The sequence below is a fragment of the Rattus norvegicus genome, chromosome 6 (genome assembly GCF_036323735.1).
Source record: "Rattus norvegicus strain BN/NHsdMcwi chromosome 6, GRCr8, whole genome shotgun sequence".
NCBI classification, from domain to species: Eukaryota; Metazoa; Chordata; class Mammalia; order Rodentia; family Muridae; genus Rattus; species Rattus norvegicus.
This window is the reverse complement of record NC_086024.1, coordinates 129,384,573-129,408,376: the sequence shown is the minus strand read 5'-3', so window position 1 is coordinate 129,408,376 and position 23,804 is coordinate 129,384,573. Positions and strand designations below refer to the sequence as shown.

The 23,804-nt window shown below is 47.4% G+C and overlaps 1 protein-coding gene across 8 annotated transcripts in view; it reads left to right on the top strand.

Moving 5' to 3' along the window:
* Dicer1 (dicer 1 ribonuclease III) overlaps positions 1 to 16,079 on the top strand; it is a 64,955-nt gene extending 48,876 nt beyond the window's left edge. For 7 of the 8 annotated variants that reach the window (XM_063261772.1, XM_039113363.2, XM_039113362.2 and 4 more), the window contains 6 exons: positions 3,187 to 3,342; positions 6,652 to 7,528; positions 9,157 to 9,425; positions 11,400 to 11,562; positions 11,663 to 11,738; positions 12,041 to 16,079. In XM_063261772.1, coding sequence (XP_063117842.1) covers positions 3,187 to 3,342; positions 6,652 to 7,528; positions 9,157 to 9,425; positions 11,400 to 11,562; positions 11,663 to 11,738; positions 12,041 to 12,206 — 1,707 coding nt within the window. In that variant the 3' untranslated portion in view covers positions 12,207 to 16,079. The remainder of the gene's footprint in view (positions 1 to 3,186; positions 3,343 to 6,651; positions 7,529 to 9,156; positions 9,426 to 11,399; positions 11,563 to 11,662; positions 11,739 to 12,040) is intronic. The other variant, NM_001427215.1, reaches the window with a different exon arrangement.
* Positions 16,080 to 23,804: the final 7,725 nt, after the last annotated feature.

The window sequence follows — 23,804 nt, the reverse complement described above, 5'->3', positions numbered from 1 at the left end:
AAAACGGGGCAGGTTACCCATGGGGAGTTCTCATTCATGAGTCAGTACAGCCGCTTCTCAATCTAGTCCGTTAGGGCCAGCAATGCCCATGGAGGCATTGCCCAGTAGGTGACATGAGGGTATACCAATGGTACAGCCAGGCTGTGGGGTTGATCTTCTCTACTGGTAAAAGTTCAGTTTAAACTAAACTCTTTGTGCAAATGGGGGAACTTTCAGACCCTAAGAGGGTAGAAATTGCTGTGAACAAGGGTTTGCACTTGAGTAAGATGCAGTCATTCCAAGAGTTGCACTTCGTCCATATTTCAGAGAGCCAGGCAATGGAAGGATATTAGGCTTTACCCAGTATACCCAGTATTGCTCCCTTAGTTCTGAGCAGTTGCTCTGCAGCCCCACGGAAGAGTAGGTTGTTTTTATTTTCCTACATGTACATAATGTATGTGTATATGTGCATGCACATGTAAGTATGCTCGCCTGTGTGTTCAAGCTGCAGGTCTATCTGAGGTATCATCTATCAGTTTCTACCTTATTTTTTGAGGCAGGACCTCTCAGAGCTTGGAGTTCACTGATTGAGCTAGACTAGTCTCAAGCCCCTGGGATCCTGCCTGTCCTGTGTGGCTGCCCCCAGCACTGGGGTTACAGGTAGCACTGCTGTGCCTGGCTTTTTATTTTGGTTCCAGAGATCCAGACTTAGGTGTTGATGTTTGCAGAGCCTCAGTTCATAAGCTTAGTGTAGAAGAATAGCAATAAGGTAAGATATTTAAATGGTCGGAAAATATAAAGCAGGACCCTGACAATTTACAAAGCTGCTAATGACCTAGCATTGGAAGGATGGGGTGTCACTTGTGATTCAAAGAAGGTGCTCATGGGAAACCTTACAGTGCAAAAGAAAGCTAATGATGTGAAGAGTGTGGTAGCATTCAGTAAAGAAAGGCAGTGACAATGAGGACTGAGGAACCAGCTGAGGGAGGCTGGGAGAGATGAGGCCAAGCTGTACGCAGGGGAGGTTGTGCGTGCTATGCATGCTATAACCTGAAGTTTGAGCAAGGAGATAACACTGTTAATAGAGTGATCATTAAAGAGACTGACGTGCCACTGGCTGTAGTGTAGGCTGAAGAGCACAGCCAAGCCAAAAGGAGAGCAGAAGGGGACTGAAGTGAGTAGAGATTTCATAAGAGGTGATCCTTTGGGGCTGGGGATTTAGCTCAGTGGTAGAGCGCTTACCTAGGAAGCGCAAGGCCCTGGGTTCGGTCCCCAGCTCCGAAAAAAAAAAAGAACAAAAAAAGAAGTGATCCTTTAACTGCTTGTTCTACTGGACTCTCTTCTAATCCCTTTATATAGAACATGTATGTCACGGTATAGAGAGAAATACATAGGCTAATTTAAAACTTTTCTTATACCCTAGAGAGGTGTGTGTTTGTATATCCCCACTTAATAGGCCAGGACAGTGAGGCAGGAGAGGCTAACACATGCAGTAGGTGGCAGACAGTGTAGCTGTGGGCCTCTTACCTATCACCGTCATGGCAGCTTGCTTTTGAATACCAGACTTGTGAACATTTTACAAACAACACTGTTCTTCTCTGCCAGCTCCTCGTAGTTAGATATGCCACCATTTTGTAAATGAACAGACTGCTCCCCAGACAGTGGGTTAGCTTGTGTTGGGTCATTCCTAGTCCCAGGTCTTTAGTTGAGTATGTCTGAGACTAGAGGCCACACCTGCTGGCTGCCTTCTCAGTGTTCTTCAGACAGTCCACTGGTGAGGCCCTGACAACTGTGACAGTGTGGCCATGATGGGCAGTGACAGTGGCAGGTGTCAGGAGGAAGACATGGAGGGAGCTCTTGGGGCTCCTTACAAGAGGAAGGTCAGTCAGTGAAGACGGATGAAGTAAGAATAGCAGACCCTATTAAGCAAGAAGGGTACGACTTTATTTCAAAACGTCATCCATTCGTCTGTAGAAATAATTATCGTGTCCTCTGCCTGGTATCAAGGTAGGTTCAGCATCCTCTTCCAGACAGACCCTGACCCAGACTCCAGCTTGCCAGTCTTAACACAAGCTTCATGCCCACTGTACAGCCTGTGTCTTTGCTCAGGCTAGCCCCTGCATGTGATCATCCTCATCGCCACCTACTACTTGAATTTTGCCTCATAACAAGTCCTTAGTGTATCTTTTCCGTTCCACTGAGCATTTCTCTTAATTTGGAATGTTCCTCCCCCTCCCCCCCATTGCTGTCTTCCTCTTGGGATGCTCTTACATAGCATGGGGAAGGAAACCAGCATTTATGTACATTTATGTATGTCGGCTCCATGGTAAACAGCTGAGAAGTGTGTTGGCTCCTGCTGGCCCCAAGCAGAGCTGCTGCCACATTGCGAGCACCATTCGTTTCTGCTCCTGCGTGGTTCCTAGCAGACTGGAGCCAGTGCTGAGTGTGGGAGCCAGACGATAGCCAAGCATTGGAGCTCATGGAGAGGCTCCTGAAGTATCCCAGCAAGTTTTAGAAACTGGAAATGGGATTGATGGTGGTGGTAGATCCTAGTCTCCAAGTCAGAGCTAGACAGAAAGGTCATGTTTTGAGTAAATTAGGGACATGGTAGAGCCATTAGGAAAAGCAAAAGGACAGAGAGGATAGTGAAGCCACCTCAGTGGTGTATGTACAACAGGTGCTCTTCAGCACCTTTTACCCCAGTGCTCTGAGTCCACCTACAAAAAAAGAGCCGGATTCGAGAGCCTCAGGACTGGCGTCCTGTTGGCGCTTAGACTCCAGACACACAACATGGTTTTCTATAGTGACAGTTCTCACCTGAAGCACATTTGCCCTTTACTCCTTAGGAATATCACGGCGTCTTGAGTTCCAGGGTCTTGACGTCTTCTGCTCCCTGTTCCACTGGCCATCTTGAATTTCATCACATCAGTCCGTGATTTTAAACTTTGAAATTGAACTCTTTCTTTGACTCATAAGAGGAGTTTATATACATTGGGGTTTTGTGAATTCCATTTTGGATTAAATAATTATTTGACACCAAAGGATATCCAATACTTAGACATTTAGAGTTGTTGTTTTAACTATGTAGTCCTTATAATTGGTTTCCATTTATTTGTGCAATACAAAGAACACTGGCAAAAATGTATGGCGTGCTGTATTTCCCGCCGTGGCTGTCTATGGGTAAGCGTTTATGCCTCTTCTGCCCAGGTCAGCAACTGTAACCTGTACCGCCTTGGCAAGAAGCAGGGACTGCCCAGCCGCATGGTGGTGTCGATATTTGATCCTCCTGTGAATTGGCTTCCTCCTGGTTATGTGGTAAACCAAGACAAAAGTAACTCAGAGAAATGGGAAAAGGATGAAATGGTAAGCTCTCAGCATGCAGCTTTTTTGTTTTTGTTGACTGAAGAATTTTGTCCTTGTTTTCTCTGTGCTGTGTGTTTACCATGTAGTAGATATTTCGTGTGTTGGCAGGCCATCTACGGCTTCAGAAACAGCGTTGGTTTCGTGCAGTGTGATTTCTGCTCCCCCCCACCCCCATTCCAGAGGCATAAACTTCTGTTATGTTTCCACTTAAAAATAAAGTCAGAGCCCTCTCAGGTTCCGTCACTCTCACGTTACAGTGTGTCCTTAGCCATCTGTTGAAGTGACTTTGCAGTGACCTGTGATCTCCAGGCTGTGTCTGGAAGAATTCAGTTCAGCACGGACTAGCTTGGGCAGTGCTAGCCTGGGACTGTGTCCACTTGCCAACTAGACAGCAGTCGCCATGTGGGAAGGCTGCAGTGTACCGGAAAGACTGGAGATTTCTCTTCAGTAGCCACAGCTTCCTTTGTCTTGTCCTGAAGCCACCAGGGGGCAGCTGGGAGAGTTGTCTTGTACTTTGAAGTACCCATCTGTTCAGGCATCGCCGCCTGCCAGATTTATTTTGTATTGATGATAAATGGGCTTGCATCATTTCATTTTTACTTCCGGCTGATAATGGTAACACCATTTCTTTTAGTTTCTGATGTTTCTGTCTCAGTGAGTGTCTGTAGGTGATGTGGTCTCTGAGGCCGCACTGATGTAGGCCTGCGTGCTGAGTATATTTGTAACTCAAGTAGGATTTGACTTACCACAGAAATTCAGTTTAGTTGGAGATCATTAAGAATATTTTAATGCAAATTAAGTCTGAGGATGATATTTGATAATTAATTTATTTTTATTCTTTAGTTTTTTATTGTTTAAAGATTTATGTATTATATATAAGTACACTGTAGCTGTCTTCAGACACACCAGAAGAGGACATCAGATCTCTTTGCAGATGGTTGTGAGCCACCACATAGTTGCTGGGATTTGAACTCAGGACCTCTGGAAGAGCAGTCAGTGCTCTTAACCACTGAATCATCTCTCCAGCCCTGTTATTAATTTATAATACACACATTTGCATATGTCTATACACACATTCACACACATACCTTAGAAAAGTGTAGACTTTACCTTAGAAAAAGTCTGTACTTTCTACAAAAAACAGTCCAGCAGGCCTCATCTTCTGTTTGTATATTTGATCCTTTAGGTAGCAGTGACACACCTGGGCACCAGGGCTTTCCTGACTTACAGGTTACAGCGTTCACTTCTGCTTTCTGTCCTTCTCTGCTGACTCAGCACTTCGGTCCCTAGCACGCACTACCAGACGGTGCAGGCTTTCATCCGTTGCCTTCCACACACTCAATTACTGCCAAGTCACAGGGTGGTTGTGGATTGTGTCCTTCCAGTTCCAGTGTCTGCCCCTAGGTCATACCTGGGTCTCTGAATGCCTCCTAGAAGAGAGAGTGAGGGCAGCTCAGGTAGACAGTACTGTTGAGACACACACAGGCACACAGAGCGCACGTGCACACATACAACATACACGTGCGCACTCTGTTCAAATGCTTGTGCTTTGGACAGCATTTTTGAAGTATAACTCCTCCTTGTGAAAATGAAGAGTCTGCACAGTGCCAGGGACATAAAATGCCCAGGATCACTGGGTGGCAGCACCATGTTACAGAAACATGACTTATGCAGAAGCTTTGCAGTTTAAAACCTCAGGCTAAATAATTCAAATTTGGCCATTTTGTCTTAAGGCCTAAATAATAAAGCTGATATGGTGGCACGTGCTTTTTTCCCATCACCTGGGATATAGAGGCAGGTGGATCTCTGAGTTCAAGGCCAGCCTGGTTTACACAGTGAGTTCCAGGCCACTCATGTTATCTTGGAAAAACTGAAAAGTTTTGACAGGATATAGTTTTCTGAGATTTGCCACTAGCTGGGTGCTTTGCCTGCATGTCTGTGCACCTTGTAGATGCTGGTACCTGCAGAGGCCAGAAGAGGGCATTGGATCTGGCATTAGAGGTGGTTATAAACTGCTATGTTGGTGCTGAGAACTGAACCCAGATGGTCTGGCGAGAGCAGTCGGTATTATTAATATCTGAGCCACCCTTTGGACCCCAGTTGATGGTTTGGTATTTTGTATTTTTCAAATGGATTTTTGGTGGTTTTTTGTTTGTTTGTTTGTTTGTTTTTTATTGATTGCATATGATTACAAGGCTAGACTCAGATATTCTTTTTTCAAACAAACACCCAATTTCTATCTTTTTTGAGTCTGGTTTAAAATGAAACGTATGCCTTGTTTTACAATCAAATGGAAAATAGTTTGAAAGGGTTTTGTCACAATATTCTGGAAAGTTGTTTCAATCAAAGTTGAAGCTTGCTGTCCTGCGCCTGCCCGAGTAGAGTGGTGGTGCTGTGCGTTCATGTGTCGTCTTGGTGGCACTGCAGACATTGCACTTCTTAGCATTGCAGAAGATGACCTCACTGGCGAATCACAGCCCATTATTAAAGTTGCCAGTCACAAACAAGCTTTTGCCAGAAAAGTTGGAATTAGCAAAGATTTTTGACAGAACTGAGATTATTGTGTTTCATGTTAGTCTAAATTTTCTTCTGTTCTGTCAGCCTGCTAGGATCCTGAGTACCAGGGCTCAGAACAGAGGGTGGAAGAAGAATTTCCCAAATTTGTACCTTCTTTCAGTGATCATGTTTATTTTTAATTTTTAAAGCAAAGCAGTTTAATTTTACATTGTAGCCAATGTTTTTTTGGTTTGAAGTGTGGAAGTAGAAAGAAAAACTATTGTAAAACCCTCCTACAGTTTTTAGTGGTAAAGATTTTTAGAAATAATTTTGTCTGCTTTTATATTATGTTCTTAATTGAAAAGATAATGCTTTTTCTACATCTGGGATTTCATTTTGTTGCTTTGAAAGTCAGGCAACCACATTTTCACATGCCGATAGCCAAGTGGAAGGCAGGCCTGTGAGGGCACCAGAGGGCTCTTCTGTCCTCAGAGTCAGGCTGCTCACAGACGTTCTGCATGGCGGACATCAAGTTTAACTTTATCCTTGTTCCGAATTCTTCTCTACAGATTTATACTGGATAAAGGTCATTTTATAACATAGAAAATGAACATTCAAAGAGCATGTTTGACTCTGTTTATATGATTAAATAACTTATTTTATGTTAATTGAAAACAAATGGCCATGATTTTTAAAGTTGCCTTTTAGTATTTGTGGTTGTCATTTGAAATTATCCATGACCCTTGCTTTTATTGAGTTTCAAACCCTTTAAAACAGCAGCTCTGTCTCTCCTCCTTCCCGTCCCCATTTCAGACAAAAGACTGCTTGCTGGCTAATGGCAAACTGGGTGAGGACTGTGAGGAGGAGGAGGAGGAGGAGCTGGCGTGGAGGGCTCCCAAGGAGGAGGCTGAGTATGAAGACGACCTCCTGGAGTATGACCAGGAGCACATTCAGTTTATAGACAGCATGCTAATGGGCTCAGGGGCCTTTGTGAAGAAAATCCCTCTTTCCCCCTTTTCCACCTCTGATTCTGCATATGAATGGAAAATGCCCAAAAAGGCCTCCCTGGGCAGTGTGCCGTTTTCCTCAGACCTTGAGGATTTTGATTACAGCTCTTGGGATGCAATGTGCTATCTGGATCCTAGCAAAGCCGTTGAAGAGGATGACTTTGTGGTAGGTTTCTGGAATCCATCAGAAGAAAACTGTGGCGTGGACACAGGGAAGCAGTCCATTTCTTACGACTTGCACACTGAGCAGTGCATCGCGGACAAGAGCATAGCGGACTGCGTGGAGGCCCTGCTGGGCTGTTACTTAACCAGCTGTGGTGAGAGGGCTGCTCAGCTCTTCCTCTGCTCGCTGGGGCTGAAGGTGCTCCCAGTCATCAAAAGGACCAGCCGGGACAAGGCCTCGTACCCTGCTCAGGAGAACTCAAGCAGCCAACAGAAGAGCCCTTCAGGGAGCTGTGCTGCTGCAGTCAGTCCCCGCTCCTCTGCAGGGAAAGACTTGGAGTATGGCTGCTTGAAGATCCCGCCAAGGTGTATGTTTGACCATCCAGATGCAGAGAAAACCCTGAACCACCTCATATCTGGGTTTGAAAATTTTGAAAAGAAAATCAACTACATATTCAAGAATAAGGCTTACCTTCTGCAGGCTTTTACACATGCCTCCTACCACTACAACACTATTACTGGTAAGGATCCCCAGGGCCACACTCCTGTCCCAAAGCAGGAGACTTTGTGTATTGTTTTGGCCTTACACAAATAAGGTCTATGCATGCACAGTGTTAGTGCTCAGTACGCATGGCTGTGGGAGGAAGTAAAAGAGAGCAGAACTCGTAACGTCCCTATCTGCTGGGGAGTCAGAATGCTTGGTGAGGTGGCTGCCAGGGTGTGGCTCCTGCATCCTCCAGGAGGCATTTCACATGCTGCTTGTGGAGAAAGGGAGCCTGGTGCCTTTCTTAGGCTCACCGCTCATCACTGCTTTAGCTTCTGGTTTCACTCCTGTTTTCTGGATGCATTTCTACGTCTTTTTGTTGTTCCTAAACAAAGGCACCTCTCTTCCTGTCTTTTTAAATCTGAAGATGAGAAAATTAAACAAACCCTCTGCAGGAGGGGTCATTATGCCTGCTGCACAGTGCTTGCCTTTCCTCCTGATTAACAGTGTCTCACTATCCAAGAGGCTTTAGAACTAGTCAGTCCAGCTTGTGAGCCCAGAGAAAGCTTATGGTTTGCTTTCTGTGCGAGAATATCAGGGTGTCAAAGCAGAATGAAAAGCTTGTAGTTTGGATGTAAAAGCCGTGTAGGTTAACACTGTTTACAAAATGTTAACCCTGACAGTGACAGCCCAGGGTAAAGCCTGCTTTTCTTTATAGAGAGGAAATGCTGTGGTCACCCATTGCTAGAGATGGTGAGACCTGGGTGCTAGCCTGGGTGCTAGCCTGGGTGCTAGCCTGTGGTCCACCCATTGCTAGAGATGGTGAGACCTGGGTGCTAGCCTGGGTGCTAGCCTGTGGTCCACCCATTGCTAGAGATGGTGAGACCTGGGTGCTAGCCTGGGTTGTCTTCTTTTCACCTCTTCACCCACTGGATACTCTGGAACAGGTCACTTCTGTCCCAGCTTCATTTTCTCGGCTCAGTGGATTCTTTTAATGGCTCTGAGGAATTGAAGGTGCTGGTCAGCACTGGTATCTTTTTTCATTCTGACAAGCAGTCCTCTTTGTACCTAGCACACAGTTCTTTCTTAGTCCCGTGGTTTGTCCAGTCCAGTATGTCTAGTTTGAGTTGAAGAGTCATGTTTTCCCTGCTGCTATCCCATGTAACCTACAATGTGAAAGTATTAAGGAATTATTTCACTTAACACACTTGCAGAGTATGGGTGACACACTGCCTTGATGGCAATGGACAGAAGGCATGTGTGCCATGTATGGCTTTCCTGAGAGGCCAGCATGGTAATAGAGACTCAGGAGTGATGCTTAGTGCTTCTCTGGCCAGTGTAGTGTCCAAGGAAAGAGGAGCTAGGACCTGGATTGCATCTGGAAAGTGGCTTTTCCCCTCCAAAGTAAGCATATCATTTGGCCACTGGAAGATCATATGGCCCAATTTATGTATAATAAATATGCTTTCAATTACCATTAACACGTCCAGTGCATTAGGGAGTCTATGCCCAGTAATTTCACTGAGGAGGGAAATGGAAATGCTCCTCAGGAGAAATCTCAAGGAGCCTGGGCTGCAGCTTTCCCATCAGCCCCCATGCAGACGCAGTGTGCAGAAATGCATGTGCTCATGCAGGCTCATCATTGCACTTTGGGTCTCTGTGCAGATTGTTACCAGCGCTTAGAATTCCTGGGAGATGCGATTTTGGACTACCTCATAACCAAGCACCTTTATGAAGACCCACGGCAGCATTCTCCAGGGGTCCTGACTGACCTGCGCTCTGCCCTGGTCAATAACACCATCTTTGCGTCGCTGGCTGTGAAGTATGACTACCACAAGTACTTTAAAGCCGTCTCTCCTGAGCTCTTCCACGTCATTGATGACTTCGTGCAGTTTCAGCTGGAGAAGAACGAGATGCAAGGAATGGACTCTGAGGTTAGTGCTGTTTAAACCGTGAACGAGGAGCAGAGGGAAGCAGCTGACTGTGAGTTTGGGCAGTTTGAGTGCTGACTCGTGGCTGTCCAGAGGGGTCGTTGCAGGCCAGACCAGGTTGCCCGCATGCTGCCTGATCTCCAGCACAACCGGGAATGACTTGCCTCACTTGGGTAAGCCTTTGAAACTTGACTGCCCACTCCGTGGACCAAGTGGTCATTGGGGCAAGGAGCCTGGGTTTTCAGTTACCCCAGAGAGGCTCCTACAGCAGGCATAGACAGTTAGAGAAGTACAACTCGTCTCATTCCCCAAAGTGTCCTTTGCCTGACACCACAGGATAATCTGTTCCTGTCTTTTCTAAGTGGGTCAGGTAAGCCTCACAAATGTACACTTGCATTGTTGAAGTGGGAACTCTTATTGAAAAGCAGACTGAAGTTTGTAAGCTTTGGGTGCTGGGAGGCATCTGCCACTGGGCCGAGCTGCTTGGCTCGGATGCGTGCGTGCAGCACAGGGCGCTGGCTGTAGGCAGTGATGGTGCTCAGCTTCCTGCACCTGACCCAAGGAGCTTCCATTTCAGTGGAGGGCTTTGTTCTCGGGTCACTGTCCTTATTTTAACTTTTGCCATCTCTCCTACGATCACTGCAAACTGTTGGAATAGTAAGTCTGGGGCTGAAGCCCTGGCAGTAAAACAGCAGGGCTCCTGCTCCTCCTTGCGTCTGTTAGCAGTCACAGCCACAATCGACGGTGAGGGGTGTCCTGTGTCGATTGCTATCTCATTCTTTACAGATATTTAAGCTCTAAGTTTGTGGAGTTCACTAAAACTAAATTCAAGCCCTCTTGGTGCCGACGAAGGGCTTATCAGCTCTGTCAGTTTTCTCCAGTCTTCGCTGCCCTTTATCACGTACGAGCGGCCAGTACTTGGCTCTTCTAACTGAGCTAGTTTGTCTCAAGAAGTCTGTCTGTCTGGGTCTCAGCTTCCTTAGCTGTAAGAAGAGGGAACTAACCTGCCAGGTTTGACATTTCCTGTTTATCCTCGAGCCATGGGGTATGGGTCATGAATATCAAGATTGTAATATATTGACTAATTTGTGTACAAGTTAAAATTTCCCCTTTCCTTCACTATAATTTGTGCTTTGTTGTTATTAGAAAATATAAGTAAACAAAAAAAGAGAATTGGAGCTATCTAGTTATGCAGTCCTCAGGCTGTCAGCATTAGCTTTTGGCGATACACTGTCGCTGATGAGTCCAGACCTCATGTATACAGAGACTGGAGCTCCCCACTGCAGCTGCTCCCTCACATGCTGTGCTCGCACTCGCAGCTGAGGGCTGACCGCCACCATGATCATCTTGAGAGGGCTCATTTCCTCCAATGAGTCTTCTCAGGGGTTCAATAGCTTTAGTTAGGACGCTTAGTGAGCGTGAGTGTGATACAGAGGCTTGCGCATGCAGTTAGCTATTGCCAGAGATAGGACGGGCGCACTAAAGAACTGTGGGCTCTACACAGCTACTGTTTTATCCCGTGGGTCTGAGTACGCACTGTGTCAGCTATGCTGTCATAGTGAGTGTAGTTCATGTTTCAGTGATTGGGAGCCTGGAGGGAAAGGGCTTCAGAAAGGATTTCTCTGCCCAGAAAGTGGTGGTCTCTAACCTCATCCCCACACTGTTGTTGCTCTTGCTAGGTGCTAAGGAGGGCCTTTTCTGAGAAAGGCAGTTATTTGGTTGCAGGTGACTGTGACAGTGTTTAACTTGTAATTCTGGATTACACTTAAGTTCTGTTCTAATTTACAAGTGTTTTCCCTTTGCTGGGCACAGGTACTTGTCACTTTGGTTCTTGGGAATGTGGTTTTGGAATACTCACTGCTGTGAAGCAGGCGCACGTGGTGTTGGTTACTCTTGTTAACGGCAGCTAAGAGAACCCAGTCTGGGGATAGATAGCCTTTGAAGGTGCCTATTTGACAAGTCACTTTTCTTCAATAGCTTAGGAGATCCGAGGAGGATGAGGAGAAAGAAGAGGATATTGAAGTCCCCAAGGCCATGGGAGACATTTTTGAGTCTCTTGCTGGTGCCATTTATATGGACAGTGGGATGTCCCTGGAGGTGGTCTGGCAGGTGTACTATCCGATGATGCGGCCTCTAATAGGTACAGTGTGGGCTCTTTCCCCCCGGTGTATACAAGACCACTGTTTAAAATGCTTTTGGGGCCTTTAGTCACCTTATATAATCTTTTATTTTGATTATAGAAAAGTTTTCTGCAAATGTGCCTCGTTCTCCGGTAAGAGAATTGCTTGAGATGGAACCAGAAACTGCCAAGTTTAGGTAAGCAGGGCGCGTGCCTGTAGAACCTTACACAAGGCTTCTCAAGAAACCATAACTACTGACTGAGAGCGTCTGGGCCTGCTTCCTCCCAGCCTCCATGTTGGTCTGACCACTGCTCTTTTCCTTTTTGTTTTCATAAAGTGAAGTCATGGGAGTGCGGGAGGGGAGAGCGGCCTGTGTGTGATGAGGCCTAGTACACGGTCAGCTCAGAGGCCAGACTTGGCCCAGGAGGGCTAGAGGTGCTGACTGACAGTAATAACAAATACTTGTGATTTCTAACTCAACTGTCTGGGGTTTTGCAGCCCAGCGGAGAGAACTTACGATGGGAAGGTCAGAGTCACCGTGGAAGTGGTGGGAAAGGGGAAGTTTAAAGGTGTCGGCCGGAGCTACAGGATCGCAAAGTCTGCTGCAGCACGAAGAGCCCTCCGCAGCCTCAAAGCTAACCAGCCTCTGGTTCCTAACAGCTGAAGCTTCCAGACTCACAGGCGGCAAGGCAGTGACCAGAACCATAGCAGCACACCACAAAGGATGACTCAAGCCGACACAGAGCAGAAAGATTGACGGCAGAACTTAAAGTTTGATAATGAGATAGATAACAGAATAAAACCTTTAATATGTGTATAAACTCTTTGGAACTAATTGTAGCTTTAGTTTTTGCGCAGACACAATCTTGTCTTCTTTATCCACCCTGCTTTGTTTAGTCACAGGAGCGCTTTGATGCTGGTGTTTATTGGCGAGTTTTTAAATCACTTTGACAGGTTTCTGGGTTTTTATTTGTTTGTTTTTGTTTTCACATTTCATTTCTGTTGACTTGACTTGGCTTGGTGTTAGAGATCATGGAGCTTAACCCTCTGACAGTCCCTAGAGCTCGGGGGTCCTGACCCTGCGGTTCCTCCACACCAGTGCCTGTTTGCTGCAGTTGTCAAGCCCAGCAAAGCAGAACAGTTTGCAAAGGAAGCTCTGGTGTTGTGGAGGGCAGTGGAGGAAGGGGCGGGGCAGCCCCCTGTCGCTGTGGCACATAGTAGTAAGGGACAGACTTGGAGTCAGTGTTGGCCATCGATGAGTCGAGGCCAGGTTTTCAGAGGTCACGTAGTGCTGCAGAGGGCTCTTGCCTTAAAAGTACGGGCCTGATAGTTTGCTTTCTTATCTTGCCTTCCCGGGTTATGCATTGGATGAGATGGGTGGCAGCTCACCAGAGCACCTGCACCAGAATTACTGCAGTAGGATTTCTGTTGCGTGTCCTGAAAACATTCGAAAACCCGGCGTGAGTAGATGGAGTTTTAAAGCACCATTATAGACAGGATATGTGGCTAGATGCCCAGTTTTCCTCAGAACTTTCTGCCAGGGGTCCCAGTGGTGGAAGTGCTTGCCCAGTCGACCATTGTTCATTGACAAAATGAGCCTGAGATGCAGTCCGCCTAGATAGACATGCCGCAGGTTTGTACTGGAGCACGTCCTGGCAGTGTTGCCAGAGTCACCCATGCTGGGCCGTCAGTCTCATGGGGTCAGCATTGAGGCAGACTGCCAGGACTGACTCGTCTGGGGTGGAAGTCGTGAGTTTAGATAAACTAGGTCCTTAGTTCATCTCAGAATCAGAGAAACTAAAGCTGTTTAGGCATTTGCTGAAGCGCCTGGACCGGGCTTGTGGGCCCTCTTCACTTACACACCTCAGTCCCCTCCCTTTGCGTGCATTTTCCCGTTGGTGCTATGTTTATGTATCATGCTTGAAGTTTAATTTTTTGCACTGTGACTATAATACCTCTTAATTTACATTTTAAAATGCTATATGGGTTGCTCATGCCCTCCCACCGACATACAGGAGAGTTTTGCTGCATTTAGCCCTATTACGCTTGAAGTTTCAGCACGCTGAGCCAGGGTGGCTCGTGCTTCCCACACGTCTTCTGAGGCTGATGCTTCATGCAATGCTGCACTTAGGTTCCAGTCACCTTTGGCTTCACTGCACCATCCGCTCGAGAGAGACGCCGTGTGCGCTGAGCACTCGGGCTGTCAGGTACCCCACGTGAAGGGGGGGAGAGTGAGCTTCTCCAAGGATTACGTAATTGCCCATCTGAAAATCGGGATCTGAATTAGTGTTTGGTGAAATCAATTTGGCTGACTCATCTTAAATATTTAATTCTAACTTGAAATTGTAGTTGTCTATTTGATTTAGAACATCCCTCTCCCCCATGCACACACACACACACACACACACACACACACACACACACACACACACCCCTACATACAAACACACCCCCCCCACACACACACACACAAACCTTAATGCAAGACATCATAGCATGTGCAAACCAGGTGATCTTTTGAATGTTGTAGCTATAATTTGTACAGTGAGATAGTAAGGTAGGGTGGGATTGTGGGAGGTGGAATTTGTTGTCCTATTACCGTCTCTTGGTAATTTATAAACTACCTGATTCTCTGCATTGTGATTTGTGCATTTATGTCCTGGGGTGCTCTGGCATCCTGGCACCAAAATCAGACTGTTTTACAGTTCCATTCCTGGTGGAAGAAAATGCCTCAATATATTTTGTAACCATAAGGAGAGTATTTTTTTGTTAATATTAAAAAGATCAGAATTGGATATGCTTAGATCATCCATTCTCAGGGCTCAAATTTTATGCCACTATTCAGAATGTTGTATCAGTAGCAAACTTGGGCTGTTTTTCCTTTTATCCCCCCGTACCCGCCTCTTTTTGGTTGTTGTTTGATAAAAGTACCTGAAAATTAATTTGACCCACAGTTTGAATCATACTGTGATTTACCCAGAGACCAAGTTGGGGAATCAGAAGTACGATGACGAGTTAGACACACGCGAAGATCAGGAATGCATTTGTGTTGGGGAGTTGTCCCCAGGCTCTCACTGGTTGAAAGACTGCATTTTAGAGAAAAGTTGTTCTGTTCCCTCCCGTGATGACTTCGTGTGCCTCCCCTGCCAGTGTAGCAGGAGGAGGAGAAGCCAGCCAGCGGCTGTGAGGACGAGGTGGGCCGCTGCACAGATGCTGTGGCTGTGCGTGAGCTCCTGGGGTGCTGCAGTACTGGGACACCCCCTGTGGCCCCTTGGCAATCCCAGCCGTACAGAGGGAGGGAGGGAGGCCCTGTCTTCTGTTGGGTTGTGTCCATGAAGCATGGGCTGGCCAGTGTTCCAGAGGGGAGGCCTGTGGTTCTGACTTGACAACATACGGGGATGCCTACAGCTTGTCACACACTTGCACACTTTAGCTATTATTATTACTTTGTCTGTGGCATTTTCTTCTGTCTGTAAAGTGAAAGCACGGCAGAAATGTGTTGACTGAACACTTAATTATGCTTTTTAAATGTTTTGGTTACGTTTCTTTTTTCATTTATATTATATGAAATGATTAAATTTAGAATAACCTCTAACACTCCTATAATTATCATTTAAAATACTGATGTTTTTATTGTCTCGACAGTAGTCCGTCCTCAGAACAGTGCAGACACACTGTGTGATTAGCAGGGACTTGAGGCTGTTTTGGTTCTGCCGTTCAGTTCCTGTGTACAGTCGCTCACCAGCAGCCACCAGACAGTGGCTGCGAGCGTGGAGAACAGTCAAAAATCCACAACCTCCCGGTTTGCTTGTAGGGCCTATTGATTTAAAACTACTCCTTGCTCGGTGAAGGCACCTAGTCCTCCTGCACAAACGTAACGCTGGCAAACGGAGGCCTTGCACCTTTATTTCACAGCCCCTGAGCTGAGCCGCCAGCCGCATCCTTAGCCAACTGTGTCTGCAGCGGGCTCTGTGTCTCCTCTGTGCTTAACAACGTCCGAGAACCCATAGCTTCCCACCTGCTGATCGCTTCTCTGGAATTTAATTATTTTTCAATAAATTCTGTAGTTTATACTGTATATGAGACATTTTAAAGATAGTTGAAATGACTGTAAAGGTGGTGTGTCTGCCATGGAGACCGTGTGTTGTCCACTGGCAGGGAAAATGATCACCTCTAACTTGCAGATAGTACTTTATTCATTATTTTCTTGTCTGTTTTTCTTTGCTAAACAACCACAGACAGTTTCAGTGTCATAGATGGCCCCAGAGTTTGCCTCGGCTGCTGGTTCCATAGCGGAAGAACGCATCTGCCTTCTCTGCTGTAAATAAAGGGGAGTCACTAGCGAAGTCAGGCTGAGCGTTCCGCTGACAATGAACTACGTCCGTCACATGCTGCAGCCTTTTAAAGAAACGTATTTGTGCATACAGCGGTCACTGTAGAGCTGCAACAGCACCTCCGGACCACAGTCACCTTTAGCTTTCCGTTCCGTTTGTTTTTCTTTTTAATAATTGTAGCCAATAAAGTTATTGTCTGTTCACTCTGTGTCTTTTTATCTTCCTTTTTTGTTTTTGTTTTAATGTTTTTACTTAGTGCAGTGTAAACAGTTCAGTTGTAGCAGGGTGGTCTCCAAAGGTTTTCATCCCATAGAAAAGCTCACGAGTTGCATATTTTAGTAAGCTTGCGTTCCTGAGAGATGACACAGTAACAGTTGTCCTCTGACGGCCTCTGTAATAGCACTGTGCTTTGCTGAAATCCCACCGTGCTGGTTGGTGTGTGCCAACTCTTGGATTGTCTCTGACTTACTTGATGCGTTCCTTATTGAATTAGGTTAGTTTGAAACAAAGCGGACAGAATGTTCACTTCCAGATCCTCGGAACACATTTCCACCATTGTTGCTTAAGTGAAGATTTTATTAGTTTAAACTTTTAACATTTCCAAAAGTCAGGAACATGAGAGGGTCACCAGGCTGTGAGGAGATGGTAAGTGGGTAGAATGTAGTTTCTTTTCTGTACATTTTAGCACCCATGAGCATTCCCTTCTCACTTTGACAAGGCAGCACTCTGAGTACACACTCACATGGTACTTCTTAATAAAACTAGCAGATTGGTAGAAATTCTGTCGGGGTTGCCTGCTTGGTTTTGTTTTCCGGTAATTCCTAAAGTTAACAACCAGTAATCACTAATGTGTGCACCAACATTCCCTGCCCCAGCCTCTCCCTTTCCCTCTCCCTCTTCCTCCACCCCCCACCTCCCCAGTTCTGAATACTCAAGTTTAGAAAGCACTGAGAGCCAACTTGTAGAGTTGGTACAGAGCCTGACAAACTGAGTAGCCTCCGCCCCACTGGCACGTGCGTCCATAAACCTCTTTCCCTGCAGAGGGGCCTGTGATGGGAAATGGCCTGAGTCAGCCCTGCAGCGGAGCCTGCCTTGGCCCCAAGGACTTCAGCTAACGGCTTGTGGGCCTGTGGTGAGTAAGAGGTAGAAGGGTGGACTAGGCAGGGCCTATGCTAAAGTTCACACTTATGCTCTGTTCCTGACAGTCGTGAGAAGAGCCGCACCAAGAAGATGGTGTGAGCAGGCTAGGGTAGTTCTGGTGGCCTGGCCGCTGTGCTGGGTGGCCTGCTAGCTTAGCTGACTTTAGGGGAAAGGACCGGGGTCCTGTGAAAGACTGGATTGAGCTTGCCAGGTGAGTCTCAAGTCCCTGCCAGATGCCAGTTATTAGTACACATGTACACACACACACACACACACACACACACACACACACACACACACACACCGTGGATAGACTGATGAAGCACGGGGAGGGAGCAGTGAGCTTGAGATTGCGCTGTCGACTGCATCTGAGCAAAGTAAAGCTTCTGAGAACTAAGGCGAGCAGAAGGGCCCCGGGCTGGTGGCAGCTGGGAGAGGAGTGGTTCTTTCCATCAGAGTGAGCTACACTGGGATGTATGCACCTCCCAGCCAAAGCCCGAGGTGCTCTCTCACCCTGTAGAGTGTCAGCATGTTTCTGGTCTGGTAACTCGGCTTCCCTGGGCAGAGGTTGTGGGGGTGGTGGTTGGCGTATGAGCAGAGTCACTAGAAAGTCACTAGCTAGAAGTGAGGGAGGGTTGTTTACATCTCCGAATATTCTCTGGCATTTCTGAGAAACTAATTTCCATGAGCTGCTTACACTCAGGATGGGTTTGCCTTCATCCTCACTCCCTTCCTGTGGAAATAAATCTGCCCTGTGGAATGGAGACGGGTGGATTCTGGAGATATCCAGAGATGTAATACGGCAACACATTTAAAATGTGCTGTTAAAGATGGTTGGGCAGTCGTGGGTGAAATTCGAGTGCCCTTTTCGGGGCTTGTCGTGTTTTGTATGCCTGAGTGCAGTGCAACTCAGGGAGGACTGCATTTCTCTCAACTTCTTTGGCCATAGACACCTTCAAGGTTGCACTTAGTGACATCCCCAAGCAATGTCTTCAGGATATGTGTGGGCACGATCAAACAGCTCGGACGGCATTTGGGACTCCAACCTGATCTGTCACACCAGTAAGTGCCCAGCTGCCCTGCCATTGGGCTAGAAGGGGACCCATTTCTGGCGCAGTGAGCCAGCATGAAGCAGAAGGTTTATGGAGTATGTTTTATATAAAAACCAGTCTCTCTGCTTCTACATATCAGCCTCTAATAATCCTGGAAGGGTGGAGCCATGATCCATGAAGGTTGTCTCCCTCAGAGGAACTAACTGCACCTGACCCAGCTCAGAATGAGGGGTCGTGTCTCCCCCCCCAGGGCCCACTCTGCAGCATCTAAGAACCCCATCTCTGTATTGCCAGGCGTAACTGAAACTTCCCACCCCTGCCATCCACCCTAGCCTCCAGCTGTAGCTCTAGATGCCACCTCCTGTGCTCAACCCCTCAGCTGGGGCCACTGCTGCTTCAAGCTGTGTGCAGCTGAAGTGCGGTGCTGTCCTCGATTCTTACGGTCTCCATTGCCTCTGTGAGAATAGTTACTGGGAAGATGAGTCATAGGAGGACCAGGATGGGCAGCAGAATAAAGGGCAGGGCAATCTCCTGTTTGCTAGGTTGGTTTGTTTTGTGTTTTCTCTTAAAACAATATTTTTGCCAAGGGAAGTGGGAGGGAGCTGGGCCCTTCTGAGTATCAGTACATTGCTGGCTTACGGAGAAAGCAGGGCCTTGGGACACAAGATGTATAGGTATTGAGTGGAGCCCGTAGAAAACTGTCTCAAAAATCTTGACTCTTAAAGCTTTGGTCTGGATGAACACTGCATCTTGTGGTCGATGTTTCTTCTTTAAACTCTGGCTGCTAAACAGCTTAGTTCACTGTTTCAGAGCTCTGGAGACACAGCAGAAAGGAACGTAGGCTCCTGACCTGGTCATAAGCAGTTACATCCTGCGGGGAAAACAAGCTACACCCCAAAAATAGATACTGCCATCTGGTAACGAAGCATTTCTATGGGTAGCGGCTTCTCGTTTTCCCGTTGTCCCCGTTCCTGCTTCCACCCTGTCCTGGAGCTGCATTGGGGCTGTTGTGCTGTTGCTATGAGTTCTCTGGGGAGTGGGTATGGGCGGCAGACAAGCACCGAGGCCTCTGTTGGTCTCCAATGTTTCGAAGCAGCTACTGAGCTGGGCAGGACCTGGCTTGCCTGGTGAGTAGAGCAGTCCTCGGGCAGGCTGCAATCCTCCAGCTCTGCTTCGAACCAGCTACTGCTGGCCTGTCCCTGCCGGGGCCTGTGTGATGCAGGTACAGCTCAAGCCTGCGCTGCTCTGTGCAGCGTGTGACAGCAGGCCTGGCTCTCTATGCTTCAAAGGTGTGCTCTCAGCTTTGCCTTCCGCCTCAAGCAGTTGACAAGTGGCATTAATGGAGATAAGTTTGAACTTTCTGGGGTTCGTTGTTCCTGTTAGTTTTTTTTTTTTCCTGTCTTTGTTTTGTTTGAAAGCTGTAAGGTCACTTTGGACTTTTTGTGTATGTGTGGTGGGTTTGCGTGGGAGTGTGGCAGTGTGCTCGTGTGTGCATGAGCATGTGCGTGGAGGCCAGAGGGAAAGCTGAGGTGTGTCGTTCCTCAGGTACCATCTACCTATTTTGAGACAAGTTCTCTCACAGGCTGGAGTTCGCTAAGTAGTGAAGTCTGGTCAGCAGGCCGTTGCCTCCACCTCCCTGGGATCTGAAGCCTATTACATCAGTGATAGGCTTCTCCATAGCCTTTAGTTTTTAAATTATATTCACCTATTCTCGTATGAAGGGCTGAGTCAGGCTGTCCAATGCGCCAATGTGGTCTCGTTTATAAATAGATGATGGAGTCTTTTCAGAACTGAAGCTCTTAGAACTTAGCTCAACTGTTGTTGACAAAGGGAAGGTGCGTATAACCAGCCAGAATCTCTGGGTATCTAGACTATCTGAGGCCCACACATATTCCTAGTCATATAGCTAGTCAGTGGGGAGCATGGAGGGTCATGCCTGAGTGAACCGGGCTCCCTCACTCTTCAGCCAGGTCCTGACCTCTTGTGGTTCTGTCTCCTTCTCTGTACAGTAGGGTTGGCCTGGGAGGCACACTTAAAGTCGGTAAGAATACAGTACCAGAAGACGGGAGCCTAAGGGCGCAAGGCATCTTAGTCAATGTTCCATTACTGTGCAGAGACACCAGGACCACAGCAACTCTCATAAAGGAAAACATTTAACAGACTGGCTTGCAGTTCAGAGGTTACCATCATGGCGGGAAGCATGGTGGCATGCAGGCACACATGCTAGAGAGAAGCTCAGAGTCCTGAGTCTGGATCCAAAGGCAGTATGGAGAGAGAGACAGTGGGCTTGGCTTGAGCATGAAAACCACCCTGAAGCCCACCCTCAATGACACACTTCCTCCAACAAGGCCACACCTCCTAATCCCTGTCAAGTGTCTCCACTCACTAACGAGAGCATTCAAATCCGCGAGCCTATGGGGGTCATTCCTATTCAACCCGCCACATAAGGAGTGAGGCATGCTACCCTTTGAGGGATAAGTAGTTCTCCAGAGGACCTCGCGCTTGTAGTTATGGCGCAGCGATGAGCATCTCCTCACAGGCTGTTCACTATGCTCAGTGTTAGCTGTCATCTTGACAGATTGTAGACTCTCCCGGGAGGTGGGACCGTTCCTCCCTCATAGGGTTCAACTGAATAAAAAAGGGAGAAATGGGTTGAGCACTAGCTCATGCTGACTACAGCGCCATGTGCCCAGCTGCTTCAAGCTCCTCCCCGCCATGGCGGACCATTACCGTTGGACTGTGAACCAGGAGGGACTCTGCCCCTGAGCTTCTTTTCTCTGAGTATTTTATCACAGCAGAAAGCACAGAGATGAAGACACTCATTCTTTGGATGAGAGGCTGTGTGCATTCTGAAGTCGCCAGCTCTGATGAAAGACCAGAACTTCCTTTTCTTCCAGGCAGGACAGGGGGCTAAGTCTCAGGTCTTATGTAGGCTAGGTAAGAGCTCTGCCACTGAGCAGCTACACCAGCCCCAAACCCTATGTGTTTTAGAGATGGCTCGGCGGTTAAGAGCATTAACTGCTTTTCCCGAGGTCCTAAGTTCAAATCCCAGCTACCATGTGTAGCTCACAACCATCTGTAATGGGATCCAACGGCCTCTTCTGGTGTGTCTGAAGACAGCTACAGTGTACTCATCTACATGGAATAAATAAATCTTTTTCTTTCTAAAAGAATAACTTAAAAGTCCTTGATCACTAAAAAATCTTCAAAATTGATTTCCACATTTCGACCCAAGGTTGTAATTTTCAGTGTGAGCAGCTCCACGGCCATGGGAAATTCTCCCCCTCTTGCAATTCTGGGTTCCCAGGATGTAAGGTGGGTGTCACCAGGCCAGTGTTTCACAGCACAATTGGAATCTCTGAGTTAGCCTCAGCGTCGGCCTTGAGAAGACATGTCCCTGGGGACCCCACAGGGGGGACAGCTATGAGCAGATACAAACATGAGACAAGATGTGTTTTGCTGTCCTGTCTCCATGGTGCCCCAATTCTGTCTGTTCGTCACCTTTAGCTTTTTTAATGGTACAGCTTAGAGACAGAGGCCAGCCAGACACTAACATTTGATATGACTGGAGCATGAACTTGTGAGGGCTATTGGTGCCCAGGGGACACAGCCAGTGAGGGCTACCCCTTGGTGCTCCGTGTCTCCTCCATGGCTCAGGGGCCATTTCTGTGTTGTGTCTCCAAATGCAGTATGCACCGCTTTTCTCAGGTAAGTATGCCATGCCCCAATGTAGCAGCACGGCCTCATAACGAGGCTCTGAAACACCTTGCTATGAATTATGACAAAGTACGGTGAAAGGCAGAAGGCATTTGAGACCCTCTGGGACCAAATGTGAGCTATTACCCAAACGAGACTCTACTTAATAGGGAATAAATCTTGATATTGTTAAGTTTAATATAGTTTGATGGTTGTAAATCCAGAGAATCCACCCTAGGAATTTGCTGTGTGTTGCTTTTGTGAAATATTTGGTCAGGTGTTTTTTTTTTTTTTTTAAAGGTACAGCTTTTCTCATAAGGTGTTAATTTTTGTGGGCTTAACAAGAGAATTTTATACTGATGTCAGGGGTGCTGCCTGTTTGGGGCTTTTAAAAAGGAAAAGATATTTGTCTTAGAGAGCACAGTGACAGCCAAATTAAGAAAGAAGTAGATTATTTATATAAATGTCTCTAAGAACAAGAGGCCTTAAAGTATGCGATGTTCAGATTGCCGTATGAGGGAGTCTGTGTAGGGCTGAGGAACAGCTTTCAGATGCTTGCTGGTCAGGGGCTCCATTACTCCATGAGTGTTTCCTTTCTGTTACCACGTAATGAGCCCCCCATGCTTAGTGGCTGAGAATACGCGTTTATTAGCTTACATTCTTCCTGACCTGGCATCCCAGTACAGCCTAGGAAGGGTCTTTCTGGAGTCTCCAAAGCTGTAGTCAAGGCTCTCCTGTAGAGAAGGGCTCACCTGGCCTCTGGTTTCTCTCGTGCTCCATAGCTGCTAGCAGCTTTCACCCTCTTCTAGATGCAGGTACCTGGCTGCTTGCTGCCCCCAAACTCCATAGCTTTCCTCTCAGGAAGGTCTAGATTGGCTTTGAAAGGGTCTGCCCCATCAGCCTACCTCGGACCTTTCTATGCCCATGAACTAGTTCATTGAGGGGGAAACCCTCATTATTGGCGCAAACCTTTGCATCTTTGCCCTAGAGTGTAGCCCTGCTGTAGCATTGGCAGCCATCACCTTCCTGGGCCCCACCTGTACTCACAGACCCCATACCCACTTACCAATAGGCCCCACCCTCACTCACAGGCCCCACCCTCACCCACAGGCCCCACCCTCACCCACAGGTCCCACCCACCCACAGGCCCCACCCTCACCCACAGGCCCCACCCTCACCCACAGGTCCCACCCACCCACAGGCCCCACCCTCACTCATAGGCCCCACCCACACTCGCAGGTCCCACCACACAAGGCCCCACCCACCCGCAGGCCCCACCCACACTCACAGGCCTCACCTGCACTCACAGTAGACTTTACTCAGGTAAAGTCGGCCATCTACCTGCCGTACCATAGGGTGAAGCTGATCTCTGAGCTTCACTTCTGAAGGGACCCTGATTGCTAACTGTTTCAGGAGACCACTCCCAGAGAAATTTTAGCATTCCAATGCATACCCTGGGCAAGTAGGAGATACCAGATGAGAGCGTGCAATGTGGAAGTTCTGTGTTACCTCAAATGACTGAATGCAGTGAACCAGCACAGGTGGTACAGCCAGTGCCCAGCTTTCTTTCTTTGGATCTAAGTGCCCGCCGGCCAGGATGAGATCACTGGGGGCTCACAGTTCACAGCGGCTGTCATCTGTCCTGATCTTCACGCCTCACAGCAGACATCGCCATCCCTTTTGGATTAGGAATAGACAGAGCCCTCACACTCCACGCTTCTAAGATCAGGGAACTACTATAGCCCATGGTCCCTATGTGTGATCATTAGTTTTGTAAGTTTCACACAATTTAGAATCACTCAGGAGAAGGACTTCTAAGAATTTTTTTTTAAAGGAATTGTCTTAAGTACATTAATCAATGAGGGAACACTCGCCCACTCTGGGTGGCACCATTCCCTAGGCATGGAATTCCGACCTTTAAGACTGGAGTGAGTCAGCTGAGCCCTGGCGTGCATGCATTAATTAAGTCATCGTTCTCTGCTTCTTGCCTACAGATGCAGCAGACTGGCTGCTTCATGTTCCCTCCGCTGTGACTTTCCC